The following is an 18,512-nucleotide window of genomic DNA, read 5'->3' as shown; positions in this document are numbered from 1 at the left end:
TTTTTGAATAATTGAAAAGACATTAGTACTCTTTGGTCAGTTAAACAAAACCCAATTTGTCATTTTTAATGATACCCCTTCACTAAAGAAAGGAGCTGGTACTGCTGAAGAATAGATAAGAAATAGGCTGATTCCTTTTCTTTGAATATGTCCAGAAATCCAAAATCCTAAGCCATAAATAAGCTCTCAAAGTTTGATTGCAAGAGAAGGGTTTGACTGGACACTTGACACTTTTCTGAACCTGAAATTGTTCCTTAGATCACAAGTAAGAAAATAAATAGATTTTTTTTAGATAATAGCGAAGATGTTTTTGTCCCTTTAATTTTATATCAATTCAGTGAATTGACTGAAGAATAATTTTGTTTTTTCTCAATTATTCTTTACAATTGAGATTAGGTGGTGGATGTATGAGAGAACAAATTATTTAACAAAAAACAAAACAAAAAGGTGGTTGTATTTTCTATTTTGTAATGCTAGAGTAAGGAAAAAATGGGTTTAGTAAATATTAAGAAAACAGGAAATTATTTCCAATGCAAGGTTATAAAGACTGTTTAAAGGGCTTTGCATCGACTAAATCCAGTTTCATTTGTGAGATCTAACAATCAGACACCATTGACGGTTCTGCGTGTGAGACGCCAGTTGTAAGGAGCAAATCCGGTCTCCAGTTCTGCCATTAAATTGAGCCTATACGGCCAATTCAGTGAGTCCCCTATTTCGGGAATAATCCACATCACCCACAAAAATCCTCCAAATAAAAGAAAAAAGTGGGTCAATGTGGGGAACCTAACTACTTTAGAGATGAGAATGGGACTTGACCAGCAAGTTTTCATATTTTTGCTTATTTTTCTAGGAGAAAAGGGTAAGGTGGTTTCTTATTTAGGTTCCCCATCGTTCGGAAAACGATATCTAAACGACCCCAAGAATCTATTACGTGGCAAACAGTGACGGGTTAGACAAACCCACCTATTGATCTCATCGCCCCATATGCTTTTGACACGTGTCCTATAGCTTCCTACGGCTTACATCATCGCACGTTTTATGGATGGATTGGATAGCTATGCGGCACTGGCATTAAATACACAATCCTTTTTGCAGAGGCGTGTTTGAAAAGCAGTAACCAAACCTAAAAAAGAGCTTTCTCTACGATGTAGTGGTAGCCTACTAGGTGGATTGCCAACTTGCCATTTGGAATTAGCCGGTCAGACTCAAACACACGTGGTATCCCAATTGGGTGGGCCTTAAAACCCGGCCCACGGTCCATATTGGGGAATTGGGGATGGGGATCCCTTTCACTTTTCCCTTTCAGGCTTATTTATGTCGTAAGATATTCATTATCAACACATTCCCATGACCCATCCATGCCTAAAGAAGTAAAGAGGCTTGGGTAGTGTTTGAGAACATTTTTAATAAATACTTCTTTTAAGAAGTAATTCTTTTAAGACATGGGACCATTGGTTTTTAAGTACTTATAGGTGTTTGGTAAAAAAGTGGGGTAAAAGTACTTTTTTTTAAAGAACTACTTCTTCGAAAAAGTGATTTTAAGTTGGTTTTTTTTTAAGTATTTCTTCAAAATAATAGGACGAACCAGTCCCTGACAAATTTGTATAATAACCAAAATACCCCCATTAGATTATACCTCCCCTTTCTCCACTCATTCAACCCTCAAACCCTAGCAACAGCAGCGCACCAATTGCAGGTCCACTAGCGATGATTGGCGATGAGGACCCGTGGTCGGTGGACCTACCATTTGGCTTATTTCCTCTATGTTTTGAAGTTTTTCTTTCATTTAATCATTCCTTTTTTGTTTTTCTCTAACATGAACTCTATTCTTTGTAGATCTACTATGAAATCTACTGTTCGAACAATGACCGACAACAATAGGTTAGTTCTCTATACATAGATCTATTATCATGAAATCTATTGTTGGTTGTGTGAAATCAGAAATCCGAAACAAAGCTCAATCTCAGATCTCTGAAACATAGCTCGTAACTCGATCTTAGATCTCTGAAACAGAGCTCGATCTCAGATCTAAAATAGTATAGGCACTCAACTCGCTGATATATTTTTTATATTCGTGATATGGATTGACTGATATGTAGTGCAAATGTTTTGCTTGATCTCAGATCTCTGAAACTTCTTTTGGGGTGCATGGGTTTTCTGATTTCATCAGATGAAATGAATTTGTCAAACCTTTATGGGAAAGGATTTATTTTACCTTGTTTAATGATCAAAATACTGCAATATTTAGATGGTTGGATAGATTTTTGGTGTGAAACCTGTTTCCAGACGTCACACAGAAGTTTAATCAATAAGCTATTTGATCTCAAATCTATCATTTTGAGACCATGCCTTGTTACAGATCAAAAGTGTATGGATGCTGGATGTGGATTTTATGCCTAGTAAGTAGATATGCAGAACTAATTCTCTCGGTCTAGATTCAGGTTTTAAGGTGAACGAGGCAGGGACGAATGGATGATCAATCATCTTTATGTTTACATCTTGATTTATTATTATTTATAATTATTATTTTTTTATTGTGATAAATTATTATTATTATTATTATTATTATTATTTGGATTCACATGACAGCCCATGTGAGGGTCCATGTAGACTCTCAGTTGAATGTATAGTATAACATGTGAAAAATATTGTATATATATATATAAGTGGAGTGAAGGTTAAAATTGTCATTTGCATAAATATAAGCACTTATGAGAAAATAGCTTACCAAACATTCCCACCCCAATAAATACTTAAAACATAATAAGTGATTTGAAAAGGTGGGTTATCAAACAGCCTAAAGGGTTGTTAAAATAAATACTTCTGACAAATAATTAATCATCAAACAGGGCCTTAGATATTTATTTTGATTTGCGTCTGGGGCTATATGATGCATAATTATGGGATCAGGTCCCCAATAGTGTGCATCACACCATCCGTCCACCAGCTGTCATATAAACAAAATGAAGGGGAGTGGGGGCCCATAGCCCATTTAAAACCCTTTGGTCCCAGGAGAGACGTGTCAGTTCTTATTTCTTCCCAACCACTTCAAAAATCCTGCAGCCATGGAGACATAGAGGGATGGAGATGGATTCCACCTAAGTATAGCTTATCCTCCTTGGATTAAAACCATCTAATTCCAAATTATGTATATATTTAGGTATTGACAAGGTAGTTTGAGGCTGGAAGGCCTCTTTACTTTTTATGGTCATCCATCTTCAATCCCAACAATTTCTTCTTCTTTTTTTTAATTGAGAAAACTCTACTTTTCCAGCTTTGTCTTTTGCTTAGGATCTTGGGGCATATACAGTCACACACGCAAGCAAACAAAAAAAGAAAAAATCTTGAGATTTGACCAGAGACTCCATTATTCATTTGAAGATTCTAGTTGGTACTGCTAATAAGGATCCATTGGGAGATGGATGTTCCAGTTTGCTTATTGACTTACCCCAATTTGCTTATTGTCATTATCCAAGTCTTGTATGCCTGAAGCTCAGCCAACCTTTGATACCCAAAACAAAATCGTCATCGTTTTCTGATTTGGAAACCTGGAACTCTTGGTACCCATGATTTTAGTGCTATCAGTCTTCCTAATCTGCAACCACTGACATGAGTGCTTGTGTTAATGGGGTTGCTTGGGTACATGATGGTAATTGGGTGTGGACTTCCATTTCAGAGCTGGGACCAGTCTCCATAATTTGGGACCATTATGTAAGCACCACTGAAGACCAGACAAATTCAAGAGCTTGACTATGGATCTTGTATGAGTGATCAGAATTCAGATAAGCCAATCCCAGATGGACCTTATTAATGGAGCTAGTAATAATAATCCAGAGGTAAAGAAAGTATTTTTAGGCTAGAACTAGAACAGGATGGGGCTGACGATCATGATGAACATTTGTTAACCTTTTACCTCACCATGAGAAAATTAACACTAGGAAACACCAATCAGCAGCTTGGAGCCATGACAAGCACAAGCAATTAGTTGTACAGTACCTTGGTAAATGAAGAGCAAAATCTGGTTACCATAACACATGGATGATAGATGGACCTATTTGGTTTGGTCCCTCCACCTCAACTGCCACATATTAAAAATGCTGATCACAACAACAATTAAAAATCGTATTCAAGCAAAGGTTGAAGCCTGTGGTAATCATGGTAAATAATAAATTATTCATCAAACTTGACTATGAGTGCAGAAAACAACAGAATGAATGAATTCAACAATAAGTTTCTTCAATAGAAACCGGATTTTCAGGCTACAAGATAATCTATCTATTATACACAAAACAACACATGAAAATCGCATGGACAGAGAAAGTTACGTGTTTCATGGTATAATTTAGCTGTCTTGCACTCACTATAACTAAATGAGAGCTCTCCATGCGTGTAACCATAAAGCAAAAGCATTTCCCATATAATGTGGGTTCAGGGAAACATGCCAAAGAAAGGTCCTTGTAACAATTACATACTTCTCAGAGAGAGAGAGAGAGAGAGAGAGAGAGAGAGAACAATGACTGTTAAAATTATCAAAATTGACAATAAAGGAGATGCAGCTAACAACATATGTTACAGTGTTCCTAAAACTACAACTACCAAGTCGCCTTTTCAATTACTTGTGTTATTGTCAGGTAAACCCAGACTTCGGCTATACCATATATGTCATCCCAACTCGCATTATATTCATGTGGGGAAGACTCATATTTGCAGCCCCCACTCTACAGTTCCTCCTTAGGAAGGCATAGAAATAATTTACAATCAGCTTCTTAAGGAACCAAGAATCCTTCCTTGCCCTCACATCCCCATGAGAAAGAAGATACGTAAATCCTGAATTCATGGCCTCTCGAAGGGCTGAAAGTTCATATTCAAGACTTGGGTCTTCATTAAATGACATGACACTAGATGGAAACAAGGATACGGGTTCCTCTGAGCTTGAAGTGTCGGTGTCCTCCATTCTTTGATCATGCATCAATGGAATCTGAAGTTCCTCGGCACCATTGACTGAGAATTCAGAGTCCCTTGACCTCAATAAAACACTGTCAAGCTCCTCATCTATGCCGTTCTCCAATGCAAGCTCCTGAGACTCTATTCTCAAAAACTTCTCAAGGCTCTCAACCAAAAGCTGTTCAAAGGCATGATGGTCTTCCTTTCTTACATCTTTATATCCATAACGGGCAATGCAGCGGAACATGTGGTAGTCCTTAGGACAGACCCTTCTGAACAGAAACCTTTCTTCTTGAGGCACGACCGGCACAGGAACATACTTTATGCATACAAACACGATTGTTGAATGAATTGCTGGAAGGCCGACTAGAAACTGGCCAAAGATTGAAGGAATACCTTGGACCAGCTCATTATACAATAAACCAATCCCTGGGACTCTGACAGTCCCTAGAGTGGAGCCCAATTCAAGTAGAAAGTCCATGGAGATCTTCTCCCTGACCTCACTCTGGTACTTCAGTACACTCCCATAATTCCAGGTATACATCACACAAAGAAAACAAGAAGCAAAAGCGAGTGGAAGCCACCCTCCCTCCCTGATCTTTGTCAGGACTGCAGACAAGTAGATAAGCTCTACCATCCCAAAGACAAGTGGGAAACACAAAGCTAGGAACAAGTTGATCTGCCATATTAGAAGCATTACAAGTGTCACCAAGGCAGTGCTCACAATCATGACACCTACCTCTGCGATGCCTACAAGAAAAGCTTGTTTTGCATCAGTACACATCATTTTTTTGACAGTAACAAACACCCCATCTTTCCTGACTGAATAAAAAGGGATAACAAGGAACTTCAATGGAGAATTTATGTCACAGCCCATCATTAGAAAATACCGTATGCATTGGCTATATCCGTGGTGCTCCCAAAAGTAGCAACAACTAAAATGCACGTGATCATCAGGAACCAATTGATGATGGGGATGTAGATCTGACCCATGAGTCTCCTAGAGGTGTGAACTATCTTCAGCCTTGGGAAGCATCCAAGAGCCATTGATTGTTTGATACACGAAAATGTAGCAGAAATCATAGATTGACTGGCAATCATGGCAGCAAGTGTGGCTATCACAAATACAGGCCAGAATAGACCATCTGTCCATCCACAACATATAGACATCAGAAAGGTTAAAATAAATGATCACCGCAGATACATTTCCCAAGAAGTTCATCTTAAAGAGTTTATAGCCAAGCTGGGCAAACATGGGTGTGCTAACAGTTCCTTGCAGTGCATACCAGGGACAGAATCATAGAATATTCGTTCTGCAGAAGATGGATATCTCATTAGATATGCAGCTTGGCCCATGTATGCCAACATAAGGCAGGGAAACACCACAAAGGAGAAGGCAATCTGTGAACACCATAGAGATTTGAAAATAAGAGCTGGAACTTCCATGGAACTTGGTGGTTCACATGAAAGTGATCATCATAAACAGGTCAATTAGTGATACTCACACATAGAATGTGGTTGGTGGGGGGATAGAAAGAGAGAGAGAGAGAGAGAGAGAGAGAGAGAGAGAAAGAGAGTTGAGGGATTGAAAATATACTTGTATAGATAAAACGGAGAAATGGCCTACATCAGCAAACATTGCTTCAGCTCCTGCAGCAACTATCAAAATAAAAATTGTGTATCGGGAAGAGAGGAGTATTTCGTAATGATATCAATTGTCTATTCTGATTCTGATATCTACAACTGTTTACATGATTGCATAGATGGTATATACTACAGGCTACACGCAATGGAATTGATAGCTTGGACCAATCTATGCATATGGTATTAAAACACATGAAGCAACATAGCTAGCTATCCAAGAATAAAGTCATGTATGTTTCTTTAAGGAAATGGAATAAGAGATGTGTGTTCCTGGCTTGCTTCACTGAGGAAAATTCTAAAATGCCTCAGGACAGGTTTGACACTACTGAGTCTTTAAGAAATTTGTCAAAAAGAAAATGATATACCAGCTGAAGTGTTACACACTCTACATCTGCAAGCATGGGAAAGTCAGAACCATCATTTAATAGGTCTTCAAAAGGAGATAATTTTACCAGAAGCCAACTCAACTGGAACTACGAAGATCTAACCATCTTACATTCCTTCAATATAGCCAGAAATAGTGATTGAACAGTTAACAAAAGCAGTACTGCATCAAGATGGTTATAATCATCAAAGGTTTTATTAGAGAAGATGAAAGAGGAAGCTATGGAAGAAAGCTTTGTGGTACAACTGGATGTATTTAAAATTAAGAGCAGGGAATGGGTAAACGCGGAAATATAAAACAATAAAAAACATTATTTAGATTGTTGAGCATGCAAAATAGGCAAACCCCTAGGAGATTCATGGATCAGATCTAGATCCCCATAACCAAATCATGTAAAGAGTTCTTCCAACAAAACAAGCACATAAAGCATTTGAGCAGTCCAAAAGTTTGGCATACCAGTAATGCACAAAACACAGCCACCTAGTGCTGACCATGCTTCTGCAGTGTTCCTCTTGAAGAAGTAATATATATAAGCTGGATTGAATGCCTTGAGAACCGTAACATCATGCTTAAATAGGTTGTACATTCCAATAGATCCCAGAAAAAAGAACCAAAGTGCCAGTATAGGCGCAAACATGAAACTCACTTTGCTAGTCCCAAACCTCTGTATGCTGAATAATCCCACAAGGATTACAATGGATAGGATAACCACAGCATCTGTAAGCAACATGAATCAAATTAGTCAAATTACAGGTGCATATATACTACCCACAGGTCCCTAACTCTTGGCCTCTTGCACTCATCATGTTAATGAGAGCAATCGAATTGATGTTCCATAGCCAAAATTTTTATATCAATTGGACAGTGTTAACCTCCTAATTGTAAAAGTTCTCTTAGAAAGCTGCACTCCTGTAGTCCCTCCAAGAGAAAGTGATTGATCAGATAACTGGGATAGTACAATTTAGAGGGTGATCATTTTCAGCCTGACCCACACATTTATAAATTTTATATTTGTACAATTCATATATTCTATTTGTACATATGCATATATATAAATATTATAATATGACACCTATAATACATACGAGCTAATAAGTGTTTACATGCTTTGCACATGGCAATTTATGATAATGATGATAGTAAATAATGTGTTTCCAAAATTTCTACATTTTTTATATTTCTGTCTATAAAATACAATTCTTATTTGCCACGCTTAATTTTGTTTATGATGAGATGTGTCCAAATGTTTCCAATTTTTTTTTGTATTTTTATACTTTTGTGTGTTTTTATCATTTTGAATTTTTATATCCCAGCTTGACACATTTGACTAGAAAGGTTGAATTTTTTATCTACCACCAAAAAGTAAAACAATTTCACTTTTGGGTTAGCTTTAAATTTTGTATTTTATTTCCATATATTTTCTATAGAGTTTCTATATTTTTTTCATATTTTTTGTATTTTTACATTTTTATTATTTAATTATGAGATAAAGGGTTGGTACATATGACCTAAAAGATTAAACTATTGACCTGCCACCAAGAAAACAATTACATTTTTTAGTCAGTTTTTAATTATATATCTTATATCCAACATTAATAAAAAACAACTATTATTTATCACACTTATTTTTCTTTAATATGATTAATATAAAATATTAGCTAAGTGCCTAAATGCTTTTTTACAAAATTTCTGATTATTACATAATGTTTTTGTATTTTGTATTTTTTTTTACTTTAATTATGATATCAAGGGTTGTCACATTTGACTCAAAAGGTTGAATTGTTGATTCGCCACAACAACAATAATTTTTATTTTTGAACTGGTTTTAAATTTATATTTCATTCCAAAATCAGTAAAATTATTATTATTTATCACACTTACTTTTCTTTAATATGATTAATATAAAACATTAGCGGTGTGCCCAATTTCCTATATTTTGTATTTATTTTTATTTGAAAACGTCTTTTTATTTACTTATGACAACATGAATTGACCCATTTGACCCAGATTGTTGAATTGCTCACTTGACACTAGGATGGAACAACAGTTCCATTTCAGGTCAATTTTGAAAAGCATGTATTTTATTTCTTTAAAAGTATTAAATATAAATCTAATTGATAGAACTAAATAGTGAAAAATAGCTTAAATATAGGATACAATGAGAGAATGGGAGTTAATACCCTAAATATTAGATTGAGGCCAAGTTTGGGAGTGGCTTATTTGAAAAATAAGTGCTTAAAAACAAGTGCTTATTTTAATAAGAACTTATGAGCATTTGGTGAAAAGACATTTATTTTAAACAGGGATAGTATGGGTATTTTAAAATGAAGTGGCAGGCCAAGATAGGCCAGAAAAGAAATAAGCTCTTAAAAATAAGCCCCAAAAATTGGGATTCTCAAATGAGTGAATAAGCACTCATTTTGAGATTATTTCCTAAACGCAAATAAGTACTTATTGGTGTGGTCCCAGCCCAAAATAAGTGCTTATTTGAATAAGTACTCCCAAACTTAGCCTTAATGAGAGGAAATTGAATGAGGAGAAATATAGTAATTCAAATTACATTTTGTGCCCTCACAATTAGAGAGGAACCAAATTCAAATATTGGGGTATTTTAGTCAAACAAAAGTTCCACACTCTCATTCACACTATTAATAATATATATAAATATATATTATGAAATTTAGTATAAAATAATATATAATTCACATTTTATAAATAAAAGTCATAGGCCCAGAACCCAGCACGAGCGCAGCCCATGATCACCCCTAGTATAATTGCTTTAATCCTTTACAACAAGTATTTATCAAAAGCAATATACCAACATATTGCAGTAGATAGGAAATAGATAAAATTCCAATAACAACTACAACTTCAATTTCCACAAAAGTATACTCTAAGAAAGAGAATTATTTCTCGAAGAAAGCAATAGATTTACCTACTTGTATCAAACCCAGGAATTTGACCTTGTAGGCCACTCACTGAGGACATTACTGCAACATAAAAAGATGCACTAGTAAGATTCTAAGCAACTTGCATGGAAATAGCATTTACGTTCTTACATAATTGGTAAACATAATCATAGTATCACCCTCTTATGTCAATATTATTCTGAAAAGCAATACAAATTTGTAAGGGCCAATTTGTTTGGTGTTTTGATTCAATCACCCTCTACCAGTTCAGTGGTTCAACAATAACAATCTTTGGTCTGATTTGGTGATGCAATTCACCACGGTCTAGGGAAGCACAGGAGAAAAAGATATTTTTTTGGGGGGTTTCTTTCTCATCCTATGGACAGTATTTTGTCCACTATTACTTCTTTTAAATCAGCAATAGATCAAAATAGCTTACTAATACAAAAGCTAAGAAAATATAAACATCTAGTGTCCAAGAGAAGAAAAATAAACCTTATACTTTTCACATTAATGTAAGCCAAACGGGAAATTTTTTTTTTTGAGAAAAAAAGTTTCACAGATACATTCCATTAGTTGTACAGGGGCTTTTCTTCTTTTAATGAAATCATACTTTATCTATTCTAAAAAACCGAATGTATTTTTTTCAATTTGCTTCTATATTTAATAATAAATGAAGAAATAATACCTCTATTTGATTATATATCATTATCAAATCCATGATTTTGTAGAGAAAACAGCCTTTAAGGCTAATTTCAACCACAAATTCAATTGGATGTTGCTTTCTTTCTCTTTCAGTTTTGTTTTTTGCTATTATTTTGTTCAATTTCTTCAGGCATAAAATGTATTCAGATCCAATACATAAAAAACTAATTATCTTGGTAAAACCATTCAGATCCAATACACAAAATGTATTGAGATCTAATTATTGAAAAAACCATTATTGACAAATAATAGTTTCCATCACTTTATATGATTAAAAGTAATACAAAACTGAAGCATGAAAAAAAAATATGAAAGAAATATGAAATCTTATTAAATTCCTCTCAAAAAAATGAAGAAATATGCTCACCAGTAACATGAAACATACAAAGGCAAGCCACTTTACAATCAAAATAATAGTTTACTATAAAAACTAGACTAACTTGGAATAAGATATAAGATAGAATATGCAGTTTGGCAAATCTAAATGCATACAGATACATTGTTAAGGCTGTATTTTAACAGTAAATATATTGCAGTCCTTAAAATTAATTCTACACAACCATCCCTTACAGATCAGACTACGAAGATTAATACCTCCCAAAGAAAACCAACCAAGCAAGTTCTTTTTTATTCAAGGATAATGGCATAAAATAATTATTTTCTTGTTATATGTAAGTTTTTTTAATGTTTCTTAGGTTCTGGATCTGTAGTTTTATGTTATTAACCACCCTGAAGTTATATGCTTTTCCAATCTCTCCTTGATCTCTCAAAACTTCCCTAATATAGATATTTTTGAAGTACACCATTTTCACAGGATGGTATTTCCAACAATATCTTAATTCTGGACCTTGCTGACATGCACATATGCACCGCTGTGCTGGAAATCCCTTCTCTTTGTTGTATAGATGTGCATGTTCTCTGCACCCCTTCCAAGACCCTGGATAGCTGGGGCCAACATTGGGTAATGACCCCTTATGATCTCTTCACCCACAAGATACAAATATCTAGGACAGAGTGGATTACATATAGGTCAAGTATAAGAGAATAGTTTTGGTTGCATCAGAAATTTTCACTTCTCAGAGAATAGTTTTGGTTGGACTCGTGGAGAATCCTATACATTAGATTTTAATAAAAATGTATTGATTTTTTTTTCAGCATTAGGATAAGAAGTAAGAATAAATAAAAAATAAACTTGGCTATAGGTTTGAAGGAATTTAGCTGCATGCAGAGAAGACCATCTACAGCACCTGTAAGAAGAAGTGATCTGTTGCATGTTGAAGGAACTTTGTGTTCATTTCAGGACTCCAAAATTGACTTAAAATTCATGCATTAAAGTTCTTAAATGTAATAATTAATAATTAACTGTAGAATAGCAAAAATCATATTATAATAGCACTATATTAGTCAAAGAAAACAATAATCAAAATTAAGATTAAAAACTCAAGAAAAAATTGTAGGAAAGACAAATGAAGTCTGAAAAGAATTTTGGATAAAGAGGGTAAAACATCAAACTTCTGCTTTTGATCAAGAATTTAACAACGATCTGACAAATCGCCTTGATGGGACTAGGACCACCAATAAACTAGCAAGTAGCAAGTCAGCACTTGACCATGAATTGAGTCAGCAGCACAAAAGAAAACTGCAAACTAAAAAATAAAAGGCTGTAATTTTAAATTCCATCTACCACGTTCCACATGTTATAACTACTACACAGAGAATGGTGGTCACACAAGCCATTACAGGATAGATTTATCTTTCAAATTTAGAAAGACATCAGAACCACATTATGGTAAGTTTCATTTGTAATAAAACCTAAAAGCAGATGAAAAAAAAAACAAAGTTCTAATCAAAAAGAGAAACCTATTAAACAAAGGCCTCCTAGCTTTTATATTCATGCACTCTGAATGTTGACAGAGCAAAACCCAAGAATATTTTGGTAAAGCACATAGAGCATGTAATTTACAGATATGGTTAATGCCAGGAAAAGCATGCGCATTTAGCATCTCAATTTTTACTTGGGCCTGGCATTCCAATATGTGAATTTAAACGCACAACAGGTAAGAATTACTTTTCCTTGGTCCATGAAGTTGGCAACAAGGAGCTTGTTTGCCACCAAAGCAAGCGTTTAGACTAGTATCAAAATTATTAAGAAGGAATGCCTAATATCAGAGTTATCAATAAAAGAATATCCAATATCAGCATTGCATAACAAGCAAAAAAAAGGAAACAGCAATATACCTGACATCGCTGGGGTTAGAATGCCATCCCCTATAATCATGGAAGTCCCCATCAGAACCAATAGCAGTAGAAGGGTCTTCAAGGAAGATCTTCTTTCCAAACCCTCCTTTATATTTAGTGCCCTTTCTAACTCGGGAGTTGGCAATTTGAGCTTAAAACTAGAGATATGTTCATCAGTCTGCTGCCTATTGGGAAGTAAACTAATATTTGCATACCTGCAAATCAATGAATATAATGCAAAAGTGCCTCCTGCAGTAGCAATCATCATTTGGTTAACAAACATGTGGTCAGACAGTTTTTTTTTCCTTTTAATTCCTTGCATGGTTCATAGAATCATAATTCATAAAAATGACAAAAACAAGGCTAAGATATAACTCAGGTTTAAAAAATCATACCTTCCCCATTATCATTAGCCTTGAGAACTATGAAAACATATTTTGCAAGAGGAAGGAGAGCAATCGTGTACATCACTAGTGATAAAGCTCCCAAGACATCAACATCTGACTTTATTGGCACCTTGCTGAAAACATCACTGAAGACATATAAAGGACTTGTGCCCAAGTCACCATAGACCACACCGAGTGTTTGGAATGCCAGTGCAAGTGTGCGCCAAATGGATAGATCCTGAGCCATAAAATGTACATTTTTCATAAAAGAGTAGTAATAAATGCTCCTAACATGGCTAAACTTTTTATTACACAATCAAGCGAGAAGCAATTGTCAAAATTATTTGTTTTAACATGTGAAAGACCAAATATGACAGATATACTTGAGATGGACTTTTACTAAAATAGAAGGTTTTCATTACAATATTAATTTCATGTTGTAGTATTTTCAGATTTATGTTGCTTCCAGATCTATGTAGTTAGACCAAAAAGGGAAAAAAGATGTTGCATTTTTCGTGTCACTCAAATCAACTTGACAAAATCTCATTTCAACCATCTGGGGCTTCTTTTTCTTATTCTTGAATGTCGTACTACCATTACATATCAAAATAAAATGTAGCAATGTCATATCCAGGAAAGAGGCTAGACATTTATTACCTGGGCAAACCTGCTACACCAAAATGCCCTTTATTTTAGGTATTAAATACCATTATTGATTTACTTATATAAACATTAATCCATGCAAGCATTGAACATAAAAAAAAGGTAAGTGAATAAATAGATTGACTGGTAATTCGCATAAATTATAAATTATTAACACCTGAAAACAAGATAAATTACAAATTGGAATTTTATCCTAATAAGCAGCTGAATGTGTTCAATATGTGTCAATGCATGTCCAACATAATGAAACTTGGACAAATATAAACAAGGGCTTGCTTTTAGACAATGGTATCCTTCCTAGAAGACACATTTCCAATACATCATATAAATGGTCATAACAAAAATGTAATTGGTTCACAACTGTTTAATTTGTAAAAAGACTTAACACAAGCCCTGAGATCAAAATTCATGTTGACCAATTTACATGGCTACAAGTAGGTATATTTAGGCTTTAGAGTATCTACCATGGCAAGAATTTTCTTTAAGTGGAGGTATCAATTGATAGTTCAAAATTATCCATGTCTCCATTATCCATGTATTCACTGTCATTTTTTTCTAATGTTAACTACTAATTTGCATTAAGAGATAGAAAAGTAATATGCAATGCCCAACAGCTCTAAAAAAGTGAGATTGGGGAAGGAAGAGACCAAGTAAATAACAAGCAAAAAACATACAAATATATATAATAAACAATTCCTATGCTGGTAAAGAAGACCCCAAATACTGGGCACTTCGTTACATCCCCTCCAGCAAGGCCTGGTAGGAGAAAATGGCATTTAATCCTTGTCAGATCACCACTTCTTAACAGGCCAGAGAAAGCTAGGATCACAACAGCTATAGCTATACATGAAATTCTTATAAATGTAGGAGCAGGACAAAGAGGTGGTTTATGGGATGCCTTCAAATCAGAGTCCGGATCTCCTGCCCATGTTAATCGCAGTCACACATGGAGAACATCTCATCCTCCATATAGTATTATGCAGGGGGAGATGTTCCCAAATGGGGGAGGGGGGGGGGGTAGTGTATTGTGGGTAGGCGTGGGCAGAGTTCTCGTGGGCAGGAGATCCGGAGTCTTCAAATCAAAGGATATAATCTTTGGCACTACAGGAGCAATCCACAAGACCTTCTATTGGAGGAAGGGGAAAAAGAATGGCCCAACCACCAAGAGAAAGGGATGAAAACAAAAGGGAAGGAGATAAATCACCACTGGACACAGAAATTCAAACTTAACCATCAAATCCCTCAGAGGAAGTGGAAACATATTTTGATATGCTCGAGAAGGAGAATAATGCTATTACCTCAAAAGCCCCCCAGACCCATCGTAAAAACCCAGGTTCTGAGAAAGACTAGATAAACAAATAGAATAACACCCACTGATTGACCCAGAAAATTGGATATACAATACGTCCTTGGAAACATTTGACAAAGAGGCAACTGGCAAGATACCCCATCAAAGTCATCCCCAATCCCAGGATCCAGCCTTATCCTCCAAGAGCATATCATACCAGACAAGTTGTAATAAAGTAAGAAGGATCAAACGGAAGGCTTTTCTTGGGGGGGATGCAATAGAAACCCTTCCCTTCCATGATACACAAAGCCGGTATCTTTTCAAGTAATCCAAATATATGCCAAATATAAGTCATCCCAGAACAATTCAGACTAAGCAAAAAACTAGCACACTTTCAAGTAATCCAATGGCTTTCATAATGTTCAAAGGTAAAGTCATCTGGAGAGCACAGAGAGGATATGCATTATCGGCATATTTTTAATAAAGTTAGATTATTCATGTTTAGGGGGGCAAGTATTGGATTGGTTGGAGAAATAGTTCTTTATGAAGGATAATGCAGAGAACCTTGTCAAAGACCCATCTCATTATCGTGCTCCACTTTTCAGATTATTCTTGAGAAGTTGAGATATCAATTTCACAGAAAGGTCTTGCTCCTTTTCTACAATGTGCAGAGGAAAAAGGATTTGAATATTTAATGTTGGAAAGAAATTGTATCTAATTAGATTTCTTCATATTGTTAAGCACGTTTTCAGGAAGATCACCATAACTCGTTAGTCTCGGAGGATGAATTTAGATCCTAGGTCATAGACCAATGTCTGAAGCATATGCATATAAAGATGCATTTCCAAATTGTCTCAACTAGGACTTCTTATTTTCAAATAAATTCCACGATTTCCATTATCATGCTTTCGAATAACTTGCTAAACTACTTATCAAAAAAATAACTTGCTAAACTAATATGCCATGCAAGAAAGAGTCAAACAATGTGAGAATAACCTCCAAAGAATAAAGGAGTTGTCGTAATTCTTGAAACAGCTCAAACCCTCTTCTCATTGATGGTGAAACACTTATCTCCAGAGTCATTGGATGGTATAGGCCATTTTATCGGAAGCATACGTTTTTTCTTTGTCATTTTTGACCTTCCTTACTCATTTCATGACACTTTCCACATTCAAAATGAATATGTTGCAAAAAGAAGAAGAAACAATAGTAAAGAACGTGGAAAGCGAAAACACCATCGGTACTTCAATCAGCATATGCTCTCGGATTTCTCCTTTTGTTCTCTGTTCTATATTGTTTCATGGGTTTCCTGTTCCAACACCGAATTAAAAATAAAAGAAAAGAAAGAGTTGCTGTGACACTGAATTCAACTGAACTCAACTAAGATTTGTCCCGACTATATGGGTCGGAAACATGAATCCTGTTCCACCACTATACTTCGTTGAGTTCGTCCAGTGCCAACACCAATAGGGGAGGGCGATAAAAGAGAAAAGAAAAATAATATATGTATGAAGTATGAACCAAGTATGCTACCTTATGGTGATCACGAAAATTAGATACGTCCATTGCTTCAACGTCAAGAGAATCTATTCTATCGGGTTTCCTCAAAAGTCTTCTTCTAATATGTCCATGTCTTTCCCTGTTCGCCACCTCTTCGAGCAAGGACCATGGAAGTGACTCTGAATCCAATTCGCTTCCGTCAACCCATCTGGACTCTGAACCCAGCAACCTAACGCTCTCCTCAATTTCTCCTTCTTCCATTTTGTTTTTTTTTTTTTCCGCAATCTCAACAAGAATGGACCAACAATCTCGTGTGGTCTCAATAGTTTATTGCATTAACAGCCGATTAAAGATGATTGAAAGGGGATGTTGCTGCCAAGAAAACCAACAAGCACCACCGATGCTTATTATTCTTCCTGCATTTCCAGTAGCGACGCATCAAAAAAGCTTCAATATTTTTGATGCCTCTATACACTTAACCGGCAACCAAAACCCAGTTGCAGAAAAACATCAAAGTCCCTCTTTTTTCTTCTATTTTCTTCGGATTAAAAGAACCAAAAGTTAGAGATTTTCTGGAGGTTCTTCCAGCTCGTTTTCTCAGACAAGCATCAAAACCCAGTAATCGTTAAAGGAGTGGGTTCGTTCTTCTTCCTGCGTTAATCGAGGTTTGGAAAACTCTGTCGAGCTCTTGCAGAACCAAAATGCAAATTGCAGCTATAGTATTTGGTGTTATTTATTTACCAGAACACCCTCCTTGCCAATCCGAATTCTTCAAATCAACGATCGAATGCTATACGGACAGCGATACCCTTTAAAACGTTACGGGGACTTTGGACCCACTCTGTTGTCGGATTGTGGCCTGTCATCTCGCATCGAATTTATACTACAACAGTTAAAACGTCATATCCCCGCCCTCGATGTCTTGTTGATGCCAAACAGACGTAACGCCCTCCCACGCGGCACTATGGAAATGTGGTTTTACGTGTGGTGTGACAAAGGAAACCACGCAAGGCGCAAGTTATCGGACGACGGACGAGAGTCATGGCCCCTGAATTGCTTCTTCGTCACCGAACGACCTTCCACGAGAGTTGTCGTGTCACGTATGTGTCGTCAACTGACAACTGTATAGATTTGATCGCCGGGTCATCGTTCTTCCACCTGCCGTTCTTCACCTACTGTTCTTCGTCTCTAACACTCTAACTGCAATTGGTGGAGGCCAGATCAACTAACATGGCGGATTCCCTTTTTATAGTGGGTGTCAAAGATGATGTTGGTAGAGAATTGGAACGGAACGGGATCTGCTTATCATATGGGGGCGCGCCTCACATACACATCCATCGTGCTTTGGGAATAAAAGAGACCATGTAATGTGGAGTAGTGGAAAGTAATAAAGTAATAATCATTCATGTCTTATCCCAATTATATAATTCAGCAATATAATATTGTTTATCAATTTATTCTATTTAAATTCATATCGCTATTAAATTATTAATGATATACGAAAATGCAATATATTAAAAGTAAATTGATGAAAGAAGATTTGGCCCGAACTCGTAATTACGCAACACGTGGTAAGGGCAACAGCTCGACACAACAGCGTGCCTAAGGTGCGAGCACCAAAGGGAGGAACCAGCGGTCCGAACTCCCTACCAACGGTCCAAACTCCTTACTAGCAGTCCGAACTCCCTACAAGGAACCCGAACTCTCCCTTAGGCCCCGAGCCAAACACAAAGGGCAATAACCCGAACTGGCCTGTCCCATGGCAGTTCGGAACACACCTCTATCCGAACTCAAGACCACCACGCTCACCACTCCAATGCTTCGCCTCCAAGACGCCGAACTAAACAGTC

The 18,512-nt window shown here is 36.1% G+C and overlaps 1 protein-coding gene across 7 annotated transcripts; it reads right to left on the bottom strand.

Annotated features, from left to right (window-relative positions):
* Nucleotides 1–4,299: 4,299 nt before the first annotated feature.
* LOC148853959 (putative potassium transporter 12) lies at nucleotides 4,300–17,552 on the bottom strand. 7 transcript variants are annotated; one of them, XM_088982006.1, is made up of 10 exons: nucleotides 16,696–17,367; nucleotides 13,221–13,449; nucleotides 12,826–13,074; nucleotides 9,913–9,963; nucleotides 7,620–7,690; nucleotides 7,430–7,541; nucleotides 6,542–6,603; nucleotides 6,231–6,345; nucleotides 5,835–6,089; nucleotides 4,300–5,694 (listed from the first exon to the last, which is right to left on the bottom strand). In XM_088982006.1, the coding sequence occupies exons 1-10, from the start codon at nucleotides 16,921–16,923 to the stop codon at nucleotides 4,649–4,651; spliced, it is 2,418 nt and encodes an 805-aa protein (XP_088838132.1). In that variant the 5' UTR covers nucleotides 16,924–17,367; the 3' UTR covers nucleotides 4,300–4,648. The 7 variants fall into 7 exon arrangements, with proteins under 7 accessions (XP_088838132.1, XP_088838133.1, XP_088838134.1 ...); XM_088982007.1 differs by having other exon boundaries at nucleotides 6,542–6,594; XM_088982008.1 differs by having other exon boundaries at nucleotides 7,430–7,520.
* Between the last annotated feature and the right edge of the window lie 960 nt (nucleotides 17,553–18,512).

This window comes from Nelumbo lutea, chromosome 4 (genome assembly GCF_056320005.1).
Source record: "Nelumbo lutea isolate HS-2025 chromosome 4, American lotus-T2T, whole genome shotgun sequence".
NCBI lineage: Eukaryota > Viridiplantae > Streptophyta > Magnoliopsida > Proteales > Nelumbonaceae > Nelumbo > Nelumbo lutea.
The sequence above is the reverse complement of the archived record's forward strand: the minus strand, read 5'-3'. Positions and strand labels throughout refer to the sequence as shown.